This window comes from Pezoporus wallicus, unplaced genomic scaffold (genome assembly GCF_028554395.1).
Source record: "Pezoporus wallicus isolate ANWC-B61680 ecotype Strahan unplaced genomic scaffold, APGP_CSIRO_Pwel_v1 contig_420, whole genome shotgun sequence".
Taxonomy (NCBI): domain Eukaryota; kingdom Metazoa; phylum Chordata; class Aves; order Psittaciformes; family Psittacidae; genus Pezoporus; species Pezoporus wallicus.
Window position 1 is genome coordinate 1,483,030 of NW_026636658.1, and position 22,592 is coordinate 1,505,621.

Consider the following 22,592-nt stretch of genomic DNA (forward strand, 5'->3'; position numbering starts at 1 on the left):
TCAGCCATGTAGCTTCCATTACAACTAATGTCAAAGTTCTGTTTAACAACATATGCTCCTTTCAGAGAAGGAAAAAAAAAAAAAAAAGCCAAACCTCAGCCTTCGTGTTTCACCTTGCCTTTCATCATCCATCAAATGTGAGGATCATGCTCCTGCCAAATCCCAAACAAATTCTTCCTGAATATTTTTTTAAATAAATCCAATGGACATTATCAGAGTGATATTTTAGCAATACTAAAATCCTTTGCAGAAATTAACACTAGTAGCCGTATCTTGGCATGGAATCTGCAACTGAAATTTACTCTGAACTTTCCATAAGTGTTTCTTCAAGCACAGATCAAATGTGTAGGGTTTTCTTATTGTCTTTAAAAATGACAGTGTGGCTTCTTGCAAGGAAATCAGCCGGTTTTCCTAACACAAAACAATTTCTGTAGTTAAAATATATGTATCAGAATTTAGCATTTGGCTTTATTATTTAATGTTTAAGGAAAATTTATTAGAATTTATTTTTCTGTTTGCATATAATTTTTTCCTTTGTAAGAGATAACATATCATGGGGGGAGACAGGCAGCAGAATATGAAGCAATTTGGCATACAACTTCACATTTTTTAAATAAAAATAACTTCTTCATCTAAAAGTGCATCTACATGTATTTTTATCAGGTCAAACAAAAGGACTAGATACATTTTAAAAGAAACCTGAGCTAGCAACTTGGTCTCAAAATGAGCAGAACCCTTTTAGTGTGACTCATATTCCTAATTTTAGTAAACCCCCCTAAATTACTCTATTAAGAACTGCATATTCTTAAATTCATAAGGGATAACATAACTGTAGTCTAACAAAATATTTTAGTACACTACTTCTATTTTTATTGCAAAATAAACACTTCCAAAATAAACATTTAACTGAAATCTAGAGCAGCAGAAAACAATAAATCTGCCCACAACATAAGTCAACATCAAAGCGGCATCTCAATGAAATGTAGATCAGATCTCAGTAGTCAAATCTGACATGACATTTAGGGCACACTATATCCCAGTAAGTAACCATTCCTGAATGTTTAGTCACTATGGGATAACTAATTTTTTTGTTGTTGTTGTTTACTTGTCTAAATAAAGTCATTCTACTTGTAAGTACCATTACTTGAATACATCATTGAGGAAATAAGTTACATTTTTGTGCATGCAACTGTAGCCTCATCTCTCTTTTACAGCAAAGCTGAGGCAAGCTGATGAGAAGCAATGCAGTCACACACACACAAAAAAGCTCATTAAGGGTTTACCTAATACCAGTAGAGAGTACCAGAGACCACCATTAAAGAGATTCGAGTTTGTCACAAACCCACATAGTCTTGAAGGGTTTGTGTTCTGGAAAAGTGCCAATGTTGGGAACATGCATAACTGGGTTTATAAAAAGTCTGATCAGATATTCCATATCAACTAGGTATCAAAAGCTGTTTTGAGTGGCATATTTTATTTTTTTTTTTACATAATCCCCAAAACTTTGGGGCTTCCCCCCCCCCCATTGTTGCTATTTTTAACAAATCTTAGACAAGCTTACTCAAGTGACCAGAAAAAATGCCAGATAATTTAAAATTTATCTTTAACTGTCTCCCACAGGCTTTTTTTTTTCCCCTCTCTTAATCAGAATTTAAAAAGAAAAAAAGAGTTCCAAGTTCAGAGAAATGGGGTTGGCGAACTCTCCTTCTCTAAAGCTATTCTTTGTATCAGCAGTAGCTTTAGGCAACACAACAGCTTTTCCTACCAAAGCAAAAATGGAGAAAAAAAAGACAGAAGTTGTCTACTTTCTTTTCAAGTACACTTCTATTCTTCTGTAGGCCAACAGTATCATAGGTTTCTGTACTGCTGAGCTGAGCCCTAATTAAACATAACAAAAAAATTAGTTGCATGTTTTGAATCTCCTTTTGGCAAGTACAACAGTGCAATGTTAATAAAAGAAGTAAATTTAATAAAGAGGAATCCTTCATCCAAGGCAGAATAATTAAAAGACATACTGTGCTGTCAGCTAAAGTGCTAGATCCTCCAAGCTTTAATCTGTAAGTTTTTTTCATCAGAAATACAGTGTTATGTAAAGATAACAAGAAAGTACAAGATAAATTGGACCAATTTTTTCTTAAAATAAACTTGATTTTTATTTATATCGGTTATACAATCAGTGAAAGATTTTAAAACATATACTAGACACTTTACAGATAAATAATAAAACAAGGTTCTGTCCTAAACAGCTCACAATTTAGATTACAGAAAAAGGTATCTTAAAGAACCAAACATAGATAGCTTAGTCCCGTTCTAAAGAGCTCACAGTTTCTGTCACGGGGGAAAGGAATAGAGGAGCAAACATAAAAGCCAAATGCTACTTGATTTCTGACAGTCACCACCCACCTTTGTTTTTGGGGAACATGAGATAAGACAATTCTGTTTAGTTAAGCAGCAAAGGAAGATTTTAATAAACGAGTCATTTCAGGATCCCGTGAAAAGCACTGGATACAGGGAAGATGGAGTTCATTGCTGTTTCTAGTCCAAGCAATTAAAAATAGTAGATAATACTATTATCTACTATCCCCAATAAAGGGCAAGATAACAAGACCTGAACGTCTGAGAATTTATACAGTCCTTGGTTACCTCAAATTCTAGATTTCTCTGAATTAGATGGTATTCAGGAGAGTATCAACCTCCTAAGGTTCAAAACTGGCAAACCATTTGGGCGTACTTTAACTACGGAGGAAAGAGGGAGATGGGAAGCTGTTATGTAATTCAAATGATCCATCATGTGGTTCCGACATACAAAGTAAGGCAGAAGATGGAGTTCTGAAACAAAAGATGAAGAATAAGAACAGTATTAACAAAAAGTGTCTATACAAAAAAGCAAGAAGAGTGGAAAATAAGCAAGAATTAGAAGTAAATAAATTATTATGTAAAGCCATAAGCAAAAAAAAACCACAAAAAACTAAAAATAAAACCAAAGACCTCCTGCTGCACTTTCAAGAAGGTCACAAAAACTTACTGTGCATCTTCTCACACCACAACTTGTGTATATTTTTTAGATGATTTAAGGTTGACCTGCTAGCACCTGGGACACCAGCCACCCACCCAAAAGCTCAGTGACAACAATCTTCTAAAACAAATGACTAGTTGCAGCTATACCTTTTATACTTTATTTTCAGCATCCAAGAAGTTAGACCGTGCCAATTTGGAGTAGAGGATGTTAAATCCAAAAATGAAAACATCTACAAAACTTTAGGTCTGCAAAATAGGAAAAACTGCCAGGTGAACAAGGATACTAAATTGTTTCTAAAACATACTAGGTTTGTGCTGATATTGTACTAATCTTGAGTCACAACTTGCAACACTACTGTGAATTAGGTAAAAGCATTACTTCTACTGATACTCAGAATCTAGTGTTGTGAGTTCACTCACAAGCATACCTCCCATATGAAGATAGGCTGAGAAAGTTGGGGCTGTTCAGCCTGGAGAAGAGAAGGCTACTCCTCCGGGAGTAGGGGGAGAGCAAGAAGGGGGGGGGGGGGGGGGGGGGGGGGGAGTGAGTGAATGAGCCCTCTGCCTGGTTTTAAACCACAACAAGACCTCACAGCAGCCTTCCAGTATCTGAAGGGGGCCTATAGGGATGCTGGGGAGGGACTCTTCATTAGGGACTGTAGTGATAGGACAAGGGGTAACAGGTTAAAACTTAAAACAGGGGAAGTTTAGATTGGATATAAGGAGGAAATTCTTTCCTGTTAGGGTGGTGAGGCACTGGAATGGGTTGCCCAGGGAGGTTGTGAATGCTCCATCCCTGGCAGTGTTCAAGACCACGTTGGATGAGGCCTTGAGTGACATGGTTTAGTGGGAGGTGTCCCTGCCCATGGCAGGGGGGTTGGAACTAGATGATCTGAAGGTCCTTTCCAACCCTAACTATTCTATGATTCTATAAATCAGCCTGTACAGCTCCTGATCTCATATTCAGTCTGCCTTGTGTGTAACAAGTTCTCACTTACAGACCAAATCGTGGTTTGCGTGTATGAAGTCTAGTAAGTGTTATTGATTCATCAAATTACTTCATGAACCATTATGAAGCCTATCTCTGCCTTACATTCTAGATACATAACTTTTTGCTTTGCATGAGACAAATGTTTAAATGCTAGATAAAAAGAACAGATTCAGGAAGTCTAGGTCTCTATTCCTGTAACCACAGATCAGATTCAGAAACAGATACAGCAATAGACCTTTCTCACAGATCACAATCTTCAGTCACTCAGGATGCCAAAATTGTGCTGCCAAGTAGGTCATGAACATTTTTATGTACTCATTGCCTACCTAGGCACAAAATAGTCCAAATTTACTTTCAGAGTTACAAAAGCTTCCAAAATAGTAAGATTTATACCCCAGCAACTGCTTGCAGCTGGACATAGACCGAAACAAATAAAGTACTTTTTTGGAAAAGTTTTCTTTACAAATTTCTAAGTTGCCATATTTTCTGCTCTTAATATATTTTAATTACTCCTTCTGTTAATGAATTAGAATAGCTTTCAGAGGACTATAGTTTTTATCCTTCAACAGTACAATCCATCTCCCACTTTAAACTGGAATATGGACATAATCTGTAAATTCAGGTCAGTTACTACAATCATATGTTGCTCTGTAAGCAAAATAAGGCTACCCACAAATTTCTCAAAATCTTTAGTAGCATAATGTCTGTAACATGAAAAAGTATAGAAGTGAGAAATGCTGCCTATGCTTGCTAATGGTAAAAGAACAACATAGGATGTTTCACAGTTCCTGGATCTTTGAATACACAATATAACATTGTTTTCTTCAATTTGGTTACATTAGAGGAGAATTAGAGATCCTCTTCGCAAGCTTTTAAAGAAAAGGTTAATTTTTATACCAAGGCATTTTGACTATTCACAAGAGGAAAATGCCCCACAAGTTTTATGAACTTGAATTTAGATATCAAAAATAAAGCAAAGCCAATAGAGAATGTGCTGATAAAGCTGCTTATATAAAGAATGAATAATAAGGCAAACGCACCTTCTACAAAGCTAACATAACCTGGAAAACTAAAAAGTTTCTGAGCAACATTCACTTTTGCTGAGCCTCAAGTCACAGCACAATCAAAGGATCTAAATAAATACATCCAACACTGAACTGTGGCAATTCCTTGTTCACACGGATATTATTACTCTCACGAAATTATGATAACAGCCAGAAAACCTAACTTCACTAGTTTTTTAGTATGAAGGAGACACTAACTAAGAATAGGAACTTTGAAACAGTGACCAAGGTAACTAAACTTAAATGAAGGAGAGGAAATTTAATGTGTAGTACTACACAACCATTCGGATCTGAAGACAGCCAGTTTGTAGGGAGCTTTCTGAAGCAACAGATAAAAGTACTAAAAGCCACCATGTAGAACTACAGCAAGGCTGAAAAAGTTGGGGCTGTTCAGCTTGGAGAAGGCTGTGTGGAGACCTCATAGCAGCCTTCTAGGGTCTGAAGGGGGCCTATAAGAGTGCTGGAGAGGGACTCTTCACTAGGGACTGTAGTTATAGGACAAGGAGTAATGGGTTAAAACTTAAATAGGAGAAGTTTAGATTGGATATAAGGAAGAAGTTCTTTACTGTGAGGGTGGTAAGGCACCGGAATGAAGTTGTGACAGCTCCATCCCTGGCAGTGTTCAAGGCCAGGCAGGACAGAGCTTTGCATGGCATGGCTCACTGGGAGGTGTCCCTGCCCATGGCAGAGGGGTTAGAACTGGATGATCTTAAGGTCCTTTCCAACCCTGACTATTCCACGGTTCTGTGATTCTATGTTACAGGAACAGAAAAACTGAGGCTGTATTGCTGAATAGGAGGCTACAAAGATCTCACATTTTAAGAAGAAAAGCCTATGGAAGAAAAGGAAGAAGAAGAAACAAATCTTTCACTAGCAGAAGAAAAATAAAAACAACAGAAAGGCATAAGACTTAGTGTGTGGTCAATAATAGAGCTAAGAACTGCAGATATCATTAATTAAAAGAAAAAAATAGGTCATGTAATACAAAACTACTTTGGCTTTTGATGATCTTCCCTTAAGAATTATTAAAAGAATGTGCTATTTTATTTTCTTAAGTCACACGCTGTCTTTTAAAAAGGTTTGCACATCTTAGACTTCAGGATGAATATAAAATCAATTTGTTTCTCATAGTACTACTCCTATTCTATAATTCAGCCAACTTCTGGCCTCACTAATTCTGAAGACAGTAGCAAGACTCCTATTAATCAGGTCAGGATTTTGATCTTTATCTTTCTAGGTTCTTGCCTGCCTCCTTTCACTTTTGATAGTAATTTACTGGTCAGATTTGAGCATCAAAACCTTATAAATCCCTGAGAGAATCATGCATGGAGAGTTTAAAAGGGACACAAGATACTGAAATACTTTCTTCTTGTGACCCTACTGCTTAGCATAGGCATAGTCACTATAAACTCCTTTGCTGGTAAGCCAAAAACACCATGACCATTACTGCACATCTTTAGGCTGTAAGTAGAGTTGATAGTAGATAGACAGGTAGTAGATAGAAGATACTATCACTAGAAAACAGTATATATTTATCAAAGTCTTCTGTCCTCACCATTAAATAAGCATTCAAAAAAAAACAATACAAATGTACAGAAGAAACTACTCATATAACTCTTCCAGCACAATTAACTTTCAAAACATGAAGACTCAAGATGATGGCAGTAAGTAAGTTCTGCGTTGCAGTGAGATAGACTGTACAGGTCTTTTCATCTCTGGACCATGAAATACCTATCACATTACAAAAACCTTTATGAAATTAAATATTTCAAAAGACAGAAAGCAACCAAGTTATGTAGCAGTCCAATGACAGTCTTTTCAACTTTCAAGTAACAGACAAGAAAGTAAGCACCACATATGAAGGTTCCTGTTCTACAAATACATTATTCCCTGTACCAGAAAGTACAACACAGACATACAGCTCAATCCCATCCTTTATGAAAAGATTCCATTATAAGTAGTAATCATTATTGAACCTTTTACCCCAGATGTAATTTCTTACAAGTTACAAGTTTCACATGCATTATGAATTTCAGCCAAGGTTGATGAAGTTCAATAACTTGCCTAACCAACCATGTGTACTACTCATTACAGATGTAATAAATAGATTCATCAAAATGGACATGAAAAAGCAGTATGAACATCTGACACCATTTTCAGCTTACTCAATAAGACAAATAAATTACAGAAGTCCAAAAGGACCTTTTAATATTTACAATATGTAACAAGCAGACAGTGGAGACTTGCCTAAAAAGCAGAGCAATATTACTATTCCACGGTATTAAGCCAAAGTTACAAAAGCGCGATGGCATTCATGGAAAACTCGATCACTATGTCCAACCATAAATTTTCAGAATACAGCACTGAAAATTAAAGAGAAACATTTTCTATTAACATTATTCATAGTTTGAAAATAATAACTTTTAGTAATTTTCTGATTGTTCAAAATACATCAGAACTAATCCCTGACTGACAGCTACTAAGCTCCTCCAACAGAATGAGTTAAAAGTTCCACCCCACAGTCACATTCCCCTCCACTAACTGCTTTTTTACACAAATTATAATGTACCCTGGCCAAAAATATACTTCCTGTGAAATCTAGGCTCTCCTGGAAAAGCTCTGTACTCCCAATTCCCCAAAACCACTGGTACAACAAAATTCATGCCTGACGCAAAGTTTTAGACTTCCACAAAGAAAATACCTGGAGAAAAAAGATAAAAAATAGTGAAGTGGAAGTTTGGTTTCTAAGGTGTGTTTAAGCAAACAAAACTTCTATACAGACACCAATACTTTTATGGTAGGGCAACTTGTGGTTTCAGGCAATGCATGCCAAGTTTGGTCCACAGCATGCACATTACAGGAATTAAAAAATTCAGCATTTAATTTCTCAACATTACTTTTCCCATGAATTCTTCAGCAAGCAAGCAGTTTTTCCCTGAGGAGAATAAATGTCTGTTGAAGCCAAAGTAACAACATGAAACTGAAATACGTAGCTGAATATACACAATACCAAACTGTATTAGCTGAAGGATGGTCATTTCTCCCCTTTCACCTTCCCAACACATCAAAAACCAAACCTTCATTGCCACTGTTTCACTGGTGAAGGATGGCAAGAAAACAGTCCCTAAACAACACAACTGTGCTGGCAGAAGACCCTGCTGTAAAACTTGCATCTGCAAAATGATGCTTTTACTGGGTAACTTATTTTTGTCATGAGAGATTATTTTATTCTACCAGGGCAAGCCATAGACACATTGACTGTATCAAGCCCAGCTGTGCTTTTCTGCCAATATACTGTGCTGCTTATAATAGTGAAACGTGTTAAATGGAGCCTAGAACTCACAAAAAAAAAAAAGATAAAAATATATATACATCAAGGAACAACTCCTTCATGCTTTTAAAAGCCCAATAAATACAGAAGTATCTCATGAAAACAATCTCTGGGACAGCTAGGACCTGGCCAAGAAAAATAATCCAAGGTTATATACTGCTGATCTTTCTGTCTGCCTCACAATAAGCTTTGAACCCAAACCTCCATAAATAATATCCATTTCACTTCTCCACATGTGAAACACTTCCAGCATGAAAACATACAACCATGCAAAGGCTGTAAGAGTTCGTTCACCAGAAGTTATGCTGGTTTAGCAAGAACGGAAGATGCATCTCCTTAGCAAAACCCCAGTTATTTCCCCTCTCCCTGCACCATCAAGCTACAACATAATTACATACAGAAATTCTTCTTAATAACAACAGGCAAAATTTTCAACTTATTAATCCCCAGGAATTCATGCATTTTTGAACACTAATTTTGATTCAGACAACAAACTCTTCACTAAATTGGGGAAAATGCTTAGATAGTAGGGAAAGACTATTCAAGAAGCATTGTCAATCTTGCTCGCCTGTGTCGCATCCCTTCTTTCTGCTCTTATAATAAGAAGTGATGTAAATAGGAGACCATTATTGGAAAGGAAACATGTTAGTTTTTATTCGCCATAATAAAACACACCAAAAAGAAGCTTAGACTTAAAATCTTTGAGAAAAGTTAACAGATTAATAGAATTGAGGGGAAAAAAAAACAAAAACAACAGACCAAAAGCAGGCAGATGTATTTTCTATTAAAGATTATTTTTTCCAAAACTAACTATCCAGCAAAAACAGACAGATTTCTTTGTCAAGGCTGACAAAATTCAGGGGTTATGGCATAAGAAAAATTCCAAGATCATTCAAGATTATAACACAGTGAATCTGAAACAGAGGACTATCTTGAGCACTTCTTTAAGTGCTGTCAGTCCTATAACTTTTAAATATAATTTCATCGCAAAACAGTGGAGAGAAATTAGAAAATAAGCTTCACGCTTTCAAAGAAAAATGAGCACATTTTTCAAGGAAAATTTGCCATCTAGCTCAAAAATGGAGCTGAACAATTCCTTACTGACAGATTCAGACAAACATCTGTGGGCTTCAACCACCACACTCCATGCAATCCAGTGAAAGACAATGAACATATTTAAAACAGTCAAACTAATACTATTAAAATGAGAGACCTCAATGGTATTTGTAAGGGTCTGTTTTATTCCTCCCATACGATCTGAGTTTGACTTAAATGAGACCATTCACTGGTCTAATTAGGATTCAGCAAATGTTACCTTCCCTGTGAAGGCCGATAAAGCCAGCCTCAGGAAAAATGCTATGTCGCCCACAAGTAATCTCAGTAACTTCTGGAACTAAAATGGTTCCCCATTTTCACAAAATTCTCTTTTCTGCAGGTACAAAGCAATCAATTTTTGATTTCTTGAGAAGTCAAGGTGCTCTTTTTCGCCATACTTTTCCTATCCATCTATTGCCAATAGATTTAGGGCACAGGAGTGAAAGCTAGCCAGCACCCATTAGAGACCTTAAATGGTCTTCACAAGAAATTCAGATAATCTTTAAAAGTTTAATTTTGCTCCCCTTATGGGCAGTAGCTTAAATAGCTATTACTCAAATAGTTATTACTCAATTGGCATAAGGAATATAATAAAGGCTAACCACACCTGCTCTGAAGGTAGAGTCTGCTTTTTAATTGCAAGAAAGAGTCACAACAAAACTCATACAGGAAGTGCTCAAAAACTACTTCACATCATACAGAAAGCATAGCTTAAATCAAGAATTCAAAAATTCCGAAGCTATGCAATAATATATCCCACAATATCCCTCCATACACCCAGAAAAAAACATTTTTTCACTAGCTTCTGCCAGTATGAAGTACAAAAGCACATACTCAAAGCACAGCAGTCTGGAAATATGTATTATACTGTTCATGTGCAAGTTTACTTATATTTTTATGCTCCTTTGAAAAAGAGAAAAAGGCAAAAAAACTACAAAAAAACTAAATTATTTTTTAAAATAATAAAATGATGAGAGGAAAAAAAAAAGTCTTGGGATCTTTCTGAATTAATGTAAGCACTGTACAGTTACAGAAAAGAGATTCCTAGCTTTCCAACAGTTTTAAGTTCTATCTCCACCCTGATATCAGATCTTTGATGATCCCAGAATTAACACAGTTAATCCCACATCTCAGATCACTAAAACATTACTGTTTTTTTCCATTAAGAGAGACAGCAGTTTCTAGTAGTTTGAGAACAGCATGATTTAAGAGGGGTAGCCATTCTACATTGCTCACAGATGTAAAGTCTTCAAAAAATGTCCCACATGAGAGAGATTTCTGAATTAGGTGCAGATGATCCAGTGAAAGGAACATGATAAATTGCAGAACTACGTAATTTGTATTTATCACGAAAGCACCACCATGTGTGAACAAAATCTAATCATCTACATGTTACCATGATGATTAATACAAAGCAAACTATCAAGTTACCCATTGTCAAAATGTTACCTTGTACAGTTTCGCAATGTTCAGTTATGTTTCTGTATTTGTACAAACCCTCACCACAAGCACCTATGACATCTGATATTAGGAATACAGCTCATTAAATATACAATGCATTTCAAAAGCTTAAAACAGAGTTTTAGCTCTCTTTCTGTGATTTCATTTACCTGATCCTCAAGTACTGGCTACATTAGTGTAAGGGGCTGCAAATCAGCCATGGGCATAGTATAAATCAATTCAAAAAGAAAGAAGGAAAAAAATTAGCTGCTAACTGCATTTTAGTAATTAAGAAGAAAAAAGTAGGTTGCTCTGCATTTCCTTGCTTTGTAAAAACCCATTTTAATAAAACATGTCACCATCTGCTAAAATTTACAAATCATTTTTAGCTGTAACTTAATCAGACTCTCAGAGTTTAAAAACCTTACAGTTTAATTTACACCATTTCTTCTTACTATGTCAAGCTAGCTTTCCACACTGAAAACAATATACTAAGAGTCACCAGGAGACAAAAAAGAAAAAAAGAAAAAGCTATGAGAGGAATAAACTAGAAAATTTCTGTTCATTATTTGTAAATTAAAAGGACAGTTATTCAAAGCAACTTTCTACAATCATAAAGCAGATGTTTATGATAAACTATAAGCATGTTTTCCAACCTTCTGCATCAGTAAGACAGAAGTTTTAATACTGAAGATCTGTACAAGAAATAAAAAAATACCATAATTTCTGACATCAAAAAGTAAACAGACCAAAATCTCACTGAAGCAGTGACTTGTCCTTTAAGTACTGATTAACAGTACGTAATTTTCCACTTTCCTCCTGGCTAAGACCTCTTCATTCGTATGGCAGTAAAAGTACCAGGAAAAAAATAGAGAATTCAACCTAACCAAACATTAACCAACAATTATTTTGAAGAAATAATCTGAAACATTTCCATAATTATAAAATTACATGATTCACTCTGAAAAACCTAAACAAAAAAAGCAAAATAAAAAGCCATGTTATGGCTGAAGCTTCTGAGTTTCATTCAGTATCTGAAAAAAATTGAGCTGTTTGTTCAGGGCATCCCTTATAGAAGCTATGAACAGATTTCTTTTGACCTTCATGCAGCATAAAAATTAGAATTCCAGTTTTAGCTATGGTTTAGTTGTGATTATCAATACAATTTTGTGATAAAATCTTGGAAAAGCCTTAAGAAAAAGCCTACTTTGTGGAATCTGCCTGACCGCACAGAACATACACATTTTGCCCTTCCATAATGTACTGCAACACTACTTATATTTTGCTACTCATGCATAGTCTAGCAGTCACAATAGGTTAGATGCAACTGCACCAGAAGACAGAACACACTGTAGTTTGAAGGTCATATAGATGTATGAATCTTAAAAACAGATAACAATATTTATACAAGTCATAGAAAATCACATTAGCTACACATCTGTCTCCCTAATATTAAGAACAAGTAATAAATTCTTTTATAATTGTTTGACTTGAGAAGATTGCTTACACATGCAGTTGAAAGTACCACATCTCTTTATAAAATTATACCTAGATGAACAGATGACATGCTTTTAAAAATTTCGAATTCTAGCCCTAACAATTAAGAACACAAACAACAAAATTACAGGAGCATTTACTAAAACCAGGAAAAGCACCAAGTCGCTTTTGTTTAGTATATTCAAAGAGCAACACAGCCCTCTAGTGGAAAAGTTAGAAAATACGACTTCATTCACCCAAGCATGCTAGGAAAGTATTTTCACTTCAACCTGACATTGAAACCTCTAAAACAGAAAAACAACGATCACACAGAATTGCACACTGTCTTCAGCTCCTCATAGTGGACTAAGTCTTTCTGACTTGAAGCGAACAAACTGACAATTTACACTATTCATGTTTAAACACAGATAGAACAATATGTTTTTAAAACCACAAGGATTGACACAATACCACTAAACTGTGCAGTTTTGTTGCTCCTTTACTGTGAACGAGAGTTACCTCAACTTCTAATGTGATTCTCAGACTAAAATTTTGATTGAGCTTAAAAAAATAGATGAGAAAAAGATCCAAAGAACAGCTGGGCTGCACTGTCAGAAGAAAAAGCTTCCAAAAAAAAAGAAAAAAGAAAAATTTTATGAATCATTCTTGATCTGCTATGCTCTCTTTACATTTTAAGAACAGAATAATTCATTAACCTTTTCCAAGTTGCTAACAAAAACTAATGAAGTGTTTATAAATATGGAGTTTTTTTAGTATTTAACTTTCCTCACACACATGCTTTTTGCAGCAGTTTTAAAGACTGAGTTAAGAAAGTGGGTATATAATCTAAAAGATTCTTGCAGTTCATATTCCTAATCAAAAATGAAAAAAAAGCCACCACATGGCAGACAGTCTCCCCATTCTACAGACATGTTAAAAGACATTTATGACAATGAAGTAACAATGGAGAGGCCAGTAGGTGTGATACGACCAGAACTCTATCACTGCTGAAGTCATTCAAAGTATTGCCTCTGAAATTAAGCAAGCATCCCTATTTTTCAGAAGTTGAGATTTTTCAACTGGCAAGATACGCTGGATTCCCACAGATTCACAAATGAAGTAAATTAACATATCATTCCATCTTCGTTGATCTGGTTTGAATTTTGCTATCTTGAAGCAGTGTATATAGATGAATTGAAAAAAAAAACCCAACAAAACAAAGCAAAACTATGTTCAACCACCTTTCAAGGGATTCTCAGCATTTTCCAAACTTTAACTTAAGCATTTCTGCATTTTGATAGACCACAGTCTACCAACTTACACTTTGATCTTTGCCCTTCCCATCTCAAAATGAAAAATTTGTCAACAACCAAGGAAAAAAAAAGATAAAAAAATCGATACCATAAAGTTAGTTTCAAGTATGTTATTGAAACCAATTTTGACAACCATTAAACCATTAAAGGGTTGGGTAATTATTTTTCTTACATTATTAAGCACGAATGCTCAACAAGTAATACTTACTTTTTCAATCACGTTCTACTTACTGGACAGCAATATTTCCTGGGAAATATTTACACATGATTCCTGAAGAAAGCATGTTAAGTTTTCTGAAAACACAGTAATTCTTTACCTCTCAAAATACTCAGGGAAGGAATTATTAGCTCAAAAATACAGATTGATTAAAAGGACTATCAATTACACAAAGTGGAACACTCCTAAAATAACTGGGGAATAAGCTTCAAAACTGGTAGGACTCCACTTAAGCTAGCTAATTAGTATTTCCACAGTGTCCCAAAGAATTGTGTAGGCATACTGAAGTTCACAGGGATCTCTACATTGCAATCCATTACATGACACTGACATCTTCAAAGCAGTTTGCCAAGAGTCACAAAGCACAGTTAAGAAAGCTAAGCCTGATACATTTTAAGGACTCAGACGACAAGAGTTCCAAGAAAACTTGAAATTCTGCCAATTAGTGGGACAAGAAGACTATTAACCGACCCCAAAGAGGGAGTATTCCCTTCACACAACACCAAGGAGTCTGAACCTTGTTCTTCTCCATCAAACATGTCAATCAGAAGTCACAACTGGCACAAGCTCAGCTCTTATTATACCCTCTGTCAGAAACCCTTTGAGCTAGGACAAAAAAGGGCATAGCATTTATCAGAAACATAAACCCTATGACTGCCTTCTCCTTAATTCACACTCCATGGCAACTAGTATCAGACACAAAGCCTGGGACTATAGGCAATAACACCTTCATCACATATTTACTACATCATCTTCATCGTTTTGGATTCCTTATGCCTTAACCTCATATACCAGCACAAGCCCAAGTTTTATTTCACTAATGCTCCCACTCTTCTTAGCATGCTTCTGACCATGATATCATGCCCTCACCTACTAACAGAAATCAAGAAAGTATATATGTGCATGTATATATATATCTGGGCATATATGTCACAAGCAAAGATTATCTGGTGCAAGGACATTGCTTTCTGACTTATGATCTATCCAGATTATAAACTAAGGGAGAAACAGGGTGAAGGTGAATCTTGACAAAAGAATTATACATCTTGGAATAATCTTTTGCCATTTATGAAACACTTTCAGCTCACTCAGCAAGTCTGAATGGCAGCTCTCTCCTGCTGAAGGCAAATCATTTGAGTCCAGGTAATTCTTATGTGTGCTGCGACTACACAGTTGCATACAAAGCAAATTGTCCTGCTGGATGCAATGTAAAGACATCCTGTATCAATAATCTGGAACGTCCACCTTACGAGAAAACACAAATTCCTCATTGAGACAGATAAGTACAACACTTGCTGCCCTAACTGTAACACCAATCTGTAGTAGCATATCATGCAATGACAGCAAGCCGCATGCTTTTAATGCCTAAATACCAAGCCACAATAAAGCTCTAAGTTTTTTATCTGACTCCTGTGGAATAACACTCCCCAAAATAATCCAGAGAGAAAGACCAAGAGGATTTGGAGTGGCAAGTCCTGCTATTAACCCCTTTTCCAGAACGTCTCTAAGGTTTTCCTATGTCTTTATAAATGCACTTACGTCAAGATCCGGCACTAAAGAGACCCCAAATATTTTGCAAAAGGACTTGTTCAATATTGAGATAATCCTATCACAAAGAAAAACCCAAAGACAAAAGGGAACACGAGAATAACAGTTACCTAAGACTTAGGTAGATCCCTTCATTTACAAAAAAAAGATCAAATCTAACACCAAACCAGTGTTCTGATATTTGTGGCTTCTCCACAAATCTAAGCCACAGAAAAAGACCTATCCTGTGCAGGTTGCTGACTAAAACTTCAAACAGCCTAGAAAATTAAGTTGGAGGAGAAATCCTGTCTTCTGAGAAGAAAGGTGGAGCCCATAAGCACCAAAGCTTTACTATAAAACATAACAAAAGTAGCTAAGTAGAATTTCTCACCCACTATAGAAGTAATACTATGTAACAGATACCTTAACAAGCTGAGTATCTAAAAAGACACGTGAACACACTGGAAAATACAACTAAGGGGGATTTCAAAAGGTCATAAATGTTTTTGCTCTGAAGGACCACTAACAAAAGTTCATCAGCAAGTTGACCTGGAAATACTTTCAGCGATAAAAATTCTATGGCCTCCTTGGACAATCTCTTACCTGAGTTTACTTCCTGGCATTAAAAAGTTTTTTATGAACGCTTTATCTAAATTCCCATGCAACCATTCAAGTTTTACTCCTTGTCCTACACATCGAGGCCGTAAAAAGAGAAGGAAACTTCCTGTCCCTTTCGCAGGCATCCTCTATATATTTAGGTAATGTAAAATGCCTCCATCAATACTTGTGGAGATAAGAATCAATTTCAGAACCTGATGTCTCCCCTGCAGCTCACCTCGAAGCTCCAAATTCTCCACACTTTCTTAAAAAGCAGTACACAAACCTGAACATAGTTTTCTAACTATATGTTTCATATGGAAATGATGCAAACCAAGTTTGAACACCAAAAGTACATGGCTATTTAAACAAAGTAGCCTGAAAGATAAAGATGGCTATATTTACCTTATGTAATCTTAACCTACCTATTCCTGAATTTGCTCCCGTGATTATAACCACTTTGCCACTCAGATCACGGCCCTGAAGTATTTCCATTGCAGTGCTGTTTCCATCATATTTTTGTCTAGTAGTAGGTTTTGCTGGATTATCTTCAACTGTAAAGGCCAGTCTTGGGTCAAGGTAGGTAGTCCGTTTGTTTATGTGGCTGCAAAAGAACATAAAAATTCAACTGCTTGGGCCCTTCTGTACTCTGCACTGAGATTTTAAATGTATTTCAACCACTGTTCAGTACAATCCCAGTGGATTTCTTAAATTCCCAAAAATCCTTTTGTTAAAATAATCCCAGTTGTTTTCTTTATCATCAAACATTCTCCCAGTTATAACAGTGCCCATTAATAACTGTATTCACATACTTCACGACGCTGTTCTGAACTTCATATGAACCCATGATACAGAAAGCAAAATTTTGTCAAGGGAAAAATCTCATTATATTGGGAAAGATCATGTTCTCTTAGGAGCTCTGTAAAAGGGGCCTACACTACTCCCTTGAAAAAATATACCAATGAGAAATGTAGCTTAGTACTTCTTCCTCAAGCAACCAAAACCAAATAGCTTCACATCAGCTTAGCAAATGGCACAATTTAGGTCAGGCTCACCTTTCTAAAACAGAGTTTTCGTTTTTCTTTTGACAATTATCAGAAAAAGCCACTAAGACACAACTTTCAGCCCTTAATTATAGTACAGAGAGGCTACGCTTACTATTTTAGCCTGTGAATATTCTTCATTCTGCCAAGCCAGTTTAAGATAACTACCCCATTTTGACCCTACCATTGAAAAGATACAGAAGGAAACATTCCCAGAATTCTTTCTTCTTCTGTGACCGTTCCCTTCCAAACACCTTTGCTATCTCAATCCCCGTCTTCCTTTCCATGGTTCACATTGCAAGTGAGTCAGAGTTGCAGCAATTTTTTTTTTATCTTGTATTTTAAAGCACTACCACAATGTTAATAATCGGCAATGAAGTTCTAGATATGTTTTTAAAGTTAGCACAGAGTTTATCCTAAAGGTATACAAACAAAATGAGCCCACATAAACAGTGACTAGCTCACATTTTGAGATGCGGATACCCAAGTCACTTCACTCCAGCCCCCACATTAGTAATTCTATGCACATGAGAGAATTCAGAAAAATACAAATGAGTGTTTAGACACTGCTACAACTGTAATTTCTGCATATGGATTATTAAATTATATTTATTAATTTATTTGTCTTTCCAGCTGATAGTCAGTGATAACTCAAAAAGGCTACCCAACACGAAACACAGTTGTGCTACTTGTCCATGTTCTACATTTTGACATACTTACTCTACAAAATAGACTTGTCCATTTTCATCAGTTTCCTGCTCCCATCCATATGGCAGACCTAGGAAGCATAAAATACTAACTTCATTAAAAGTATATTCAGATTTGAAGTGATTTCTCAGACAGATGTGGCAAAATTCTGCATTATTTCTGTAGGTAATGCAACTACCTGCTGCACTTGAATATTGTCACTTGAAAGAAGGATTGCTTCCCTAATCATGCACAATTGCTCTCTAATAAAAGTACAACATACAGGAGGTCTGGTAAAACTGTAATAAATAGAATATGAAGTATAATTAAAAATTATTTATAAAGATTATTCCATGTTACAGCACAAACCAGCAAAATGTAAACTTGCTTCCTACTACATACACATGTCTATACTGCATACAGTTTAGCTATCCCTAAAAGTAAATTGCAAAAACACTGAACTAAGCGTAGAAAAAGTTATGTGTAACATATACTAGTAGTTGGAAGATCAGAACTCTCAAGTGGGTATGGGATATGTTAAATCAAATCTAAATGATTCTATGATTCTATGAAGTTGGAAGGACAGATAAAAGAAAAAAAATGACAAATCTTTATAAAATAAATTCTTATATAAAAAACCTCACAGAAATACTTAACAAATAGCATTCCCAGTATTTCTAATCCTGACTGAAAAGTATTCATTTGCAATTCAATTGGCTCAAAATCTACTGAAAGCATTCCAGTTATAGTCACATTACCAATGCCAGAAGAAGTATGGCTTTCCAACAGTACAGTACACCTACGTAAGCCATATAAATGTTTCTGGGAAGACCTAATTTAAGGCACTGATCCAAGGTCCTTAAGAAGTCATTTACCTTTGGAAGCGTCCTGCAACACTGTCTGTCTTATGATTTGGCACAAGCTTTCAGGTAAATTGGGAAAATAAGCAAAATTAAACTGATGTGACTTTCTTCTGTGCCAGGAATATTCTTTGATTTATATAATCCAACTATAAATATTACCTCATGAACAGCAGGAAATCAGAATGGAATCAGAGAATCCCAGCCTCATACAATCAATGCTTTACAGGTAACAGTAAAACAATTGTGGAATTAGTATTTTGGCTTTATGGAGCAATACAAGAAAGCCATAAAACTGCAAAATGATCACTCTACACAGACATTATCACATAGGTAAAACCTCACTGAAGTCATTTTGCTGTATTTTACAAGCTCAGTTTGCCTAGGTGATTAGTGTCAACTAGAAGATCAAAATGAGATCTACTTCCCGCACAAACTCCAACTGATGTTTGTAACATAATTTCAGTTTGTTACAAAACCTTAACACAAACCTCCTGCAACACGTTTCCTCTTCCCAGACTTAGGGTGTTCCCATTGTGTCTTTTCTTCCAGATGGCTGTAGGAAAAGGAAAGTTTAAGATATTAAAAAATTGCCTAATAATTCTTCTGATGTAATACAAAGGTTTTATTTTCATACAGTGAAGAGTAACTATTATTTTTTTTTTTAAATATTTGGCTTGTCTGCCACAAAAAAAAAAGAAACATGACAATCTCTCGTTTAAGAAAGGTCAAAACTGCAGTTAGAAGTCATCAGGCTTCCATACTGCCACAGTTCTGAAAATAACTAACAAGAGAGCATAGGAGTCTATAAAAATTCAAATAGCCATCTGACTTCCAATGTAAGTTTTGTTGCTTGATAAGAAAGAACCCCAAAAGTCATTCAAGAATAGCATCAACAAAGAATAACATCAACAGACTCAGAAAATTTCTCAAACAGATGCTGATCCTTGGCAGGAAAAAGGAAGAAAAAAGCAAAAAGAAAATTTATCAGAAATTAGTAGAAATATCAGAAATTTTTCAAATCACAAAAGCACCTTTTTATGACTTTTGTCAAATAATACTGAATTGTAAGCTATGAGGTAAATAAGTCTGGATTTCTACATGAACAACTGCAGCTTTAGACAAACAAGTTTATCCAAAGGCCTTGACTATTTATTTAAAATGAGCAATCATATCTCTTATAATTCTGAGATTTTATTCACTTACATCACTCTAAGAGAATTAATACATTCTATCAAAAGGTTTTCTGCACTACAGGCTAATAAGTGATGTACACATAAACAAGGTCTTAAAATACTAAAGTGCTGAAATCAGGTTGGATATTATCTTTTATTAAATATTTTAAAATAATAACCAAAAACCAGGGATTACTTAAGAAAGTGTCCAAAATAACAGCTGCCTAAGTATGAAATACAAACTGGCATTATTGAATAACTACAGATATAGTAGCAACAATTTGCACAAAACATAAGCAAATTTTCCTTCTTATAATAACCACATAGTTAGCCCACAATGACAGTACACTGTATTACACGAATCAGCTGATGGGCTGAGGTCAAATAAGTACATATGTGTGACCTGCAGTGGCACCTGAACTTCAGGACACTCATATGCTAAAGACTCAAGATCCTAAGTTACTCCTGTCTGACGAGAGATACCAAACTACTATAGCTTGACAAATGCACTCCCAGCCACTTTCAGTACTTGACTGTGGGCACACTTCACTTGAAGACCTCAAAAAGTCTTAAGCCAAAGTAACCCTATTCCAGCTAGGTTTAAAGTTCATATTGTTGATAAGGATTTAAAAAAAGTATTCAGAATATGCAGAGGCATCAAAGATATAGAGCTCATTTTAAAGGTAGCAGCAGCATAACACCTCTTTGTGTCAAGTATTTTTTAAACACATTGGGCAAGATTGTCAGGCAGTAAAGACATATTAACACCATGTCATTAAATTGAATAAGTTTCATAACAGTTAAAAAGCAGGCCAATTGAACTAATTGCTTCTGTAAAAATTTCTCTCGGTAGCATTATTATTTTGTAGGTCTGTTACTTTCAACAAGTGATTGTTTTCTGAAAGAGCTTTTGAAGTCAAGCAAATATAGAGAAGTTTGACCTGAGGAAAATGAAACTCTAGAGAGTATTTGCAGTGCTTACAAAGTTCAGGCTAAAACATTCTGTCCAGTGCTTGTAAAGCAGAACTTGGGAGGAAGATGCCAACCCACCACAGGTGAGAATGCACTACACTTTTCCCCCTTTTTGTGGGATGGAATAAATCCTGCAAATTTAAAGAGACTGAAACAGATTTCGAGAGCAGCATGGCTATGGAAACCACAAGAGAGAAGAATATACATATATATATTCCACTAATTTAGTCAGCCCTATGGTCCGTCCCTTTCTGTTACCACTGGGAACGCAGTCATTTTCAGAGTGGCACCAGCAGATGGCGCTAAATACAAATTTTTATCTCTTGTCAAAGGTGTGGTATACTGAAGAGCTGCAGGGGGGCATATATAGGTTTTAGCTTTCACCATACCTGTTTCTCCTCTATTCCTACAAGGAGGAAAAACTCAGCAAGCTACACTATTGAGCAAGTCTCAACCACCCATATGTATAAAGAATCACCAATCAGGGACTGCAGTGATAGGACGAGGAATTTAAACTTAAACAGGGGAAGTTCACATAGAAAAAAAGAAATTCTTCACTGGGTGGTGAGGCACTGGAACTGGTTGCCCAAGGAAGTGAATGCCCCATTCCTGGCAGTGTTCAAGGCCAGGTTGGACAACGTCTTGGGCAGCATGGTCTAGTGTGAGGCGTCCCCGCCGGTGGCAGGGAGTTGGAAATAGATGATCTTAAGGTCCTTTTCAACCCAAACCACTCTATGATTACCCACGGAAGCGCAACAGCAGCAGCCGTATGACAGCTCGCTGAACCCAGGAGGGGCCAGAGCCGCTTCAGCAGCGCTCCCAACACGAGGATGGGGATGCTGTGGCTCTGTCCGGCGGCGGTAAGAACGGCACACACCTGCCTGTCCGCTCCCCTCAGCTCCTCCGGCGAGCACCCGTGGGGCTCGGCCCGGGAGGACGGCGCTGGGAGAGCCCAGCCCACACTCGGCTCTCCCCGGAGCCAGGAGTGACCGCCGTATGCGGAAACCGAGTCACACGGAGACCGGTCCTGCCACCCAGCCCTGGCCCTGCCTCAGCCCCAGCTCGCCGCGGTGGTACTGAGCGGAAAATGACGGCTCCTGCCCCTCCGGCCCCCACGCTGAGGGGGCAGCTGCGGCGGATGCACGGATGCTGCTCCAGGGGGAAGGCGCGGGCGGTCAGGGGGCTGAGGCTGGCTCGCCCCGCTCCCTTACTTGGCGTAATAGACCCAACCGTCGCGGGTGGTGCGCTCCTCCCAGCCCGGCGGCAGCTCCTCCTCGCTGTCGGTGTCCTCCAGCCCCGCGTACTTCAGCGCCGCCATTGGGACGGGTACCCCGCGCAGAGCCACTCCGTCCCGCGGCCTTGTGCCGTCCCGCCCCTTCCGGTCGGTCCAGCCAATGGTGCAGAGCGGTGGCCCCGGGGCACGATGGGAAGTGTAGTCCCTAAGGGGGCCTGAGGCCGTGGTCTCAGGCTGGGGTAGCCGCGGGTTTTACCTGTATCTCTGAGGTTTTAACCTCTAACGAGCGCAGGGCTGCGTTGACATTGTCACGAGTGGCACAAGAATCTCAGGTTTTGGGGCATTACATGTTCCCAGCCTCTGTGAACACCATGAGGCCCAGAAAGTGATGAGAAATGAACTGTTCTTTAAGCAATTAGTTGTCACCTCCTGGTCTCTGGGATGAGATTCTCCTCCATAGGCATGTCAGACAGAGCTCCTTCTTGTTTACTTTGACGGCTGAGGAAAGACATGACTAGAGAGAGGTACCTCACAGCGGTGGGAGGCTGCAGG

At 37.2% G+C, this 22,592-nt stretch overlaps 1 protein-coding gene across 7 annotated transcripts in view; it reads right to left on the reverse strand.

The window, feature by feature from the left end:
• Nucleotides 1–22,160, reverse strand: part of WWOX (WW domain containing oxidoreductase) — a 526,234-nt gene extending 504,074 nt beyond the window's left edge. For all 7 annotated transcript variants that reach the window (XM_057401158.1, XM_057401159.1, XM_057401160.1 and 4 more), the window contains exons 1-4: nt 22,018–22,160; nt 19,151–19,215; nt 17,833–17,890; nt 16,495–16,673 (exon numbers count right to left, since the gene is read on the reverse strand). In XM_057401158.1, the coding sequence (XP_057257141.1) occupies nt 16,495–16,673; nt 17,833–17,890; nt 19,151–19,215; nt 22,018–22,124 (409 nt within the window). In that variant the 5' untranslated portion in view covers nt 22,125–22,160. The remainder of the gene's footprint in view (nt 1–16,494; nt 16,674–17,832; nt 17,891–19,150; nt 19,216–22,017) is intronic.
• Between the last annotated feature and the right edge of the window lie 432 nt (nt 22,161–22,592).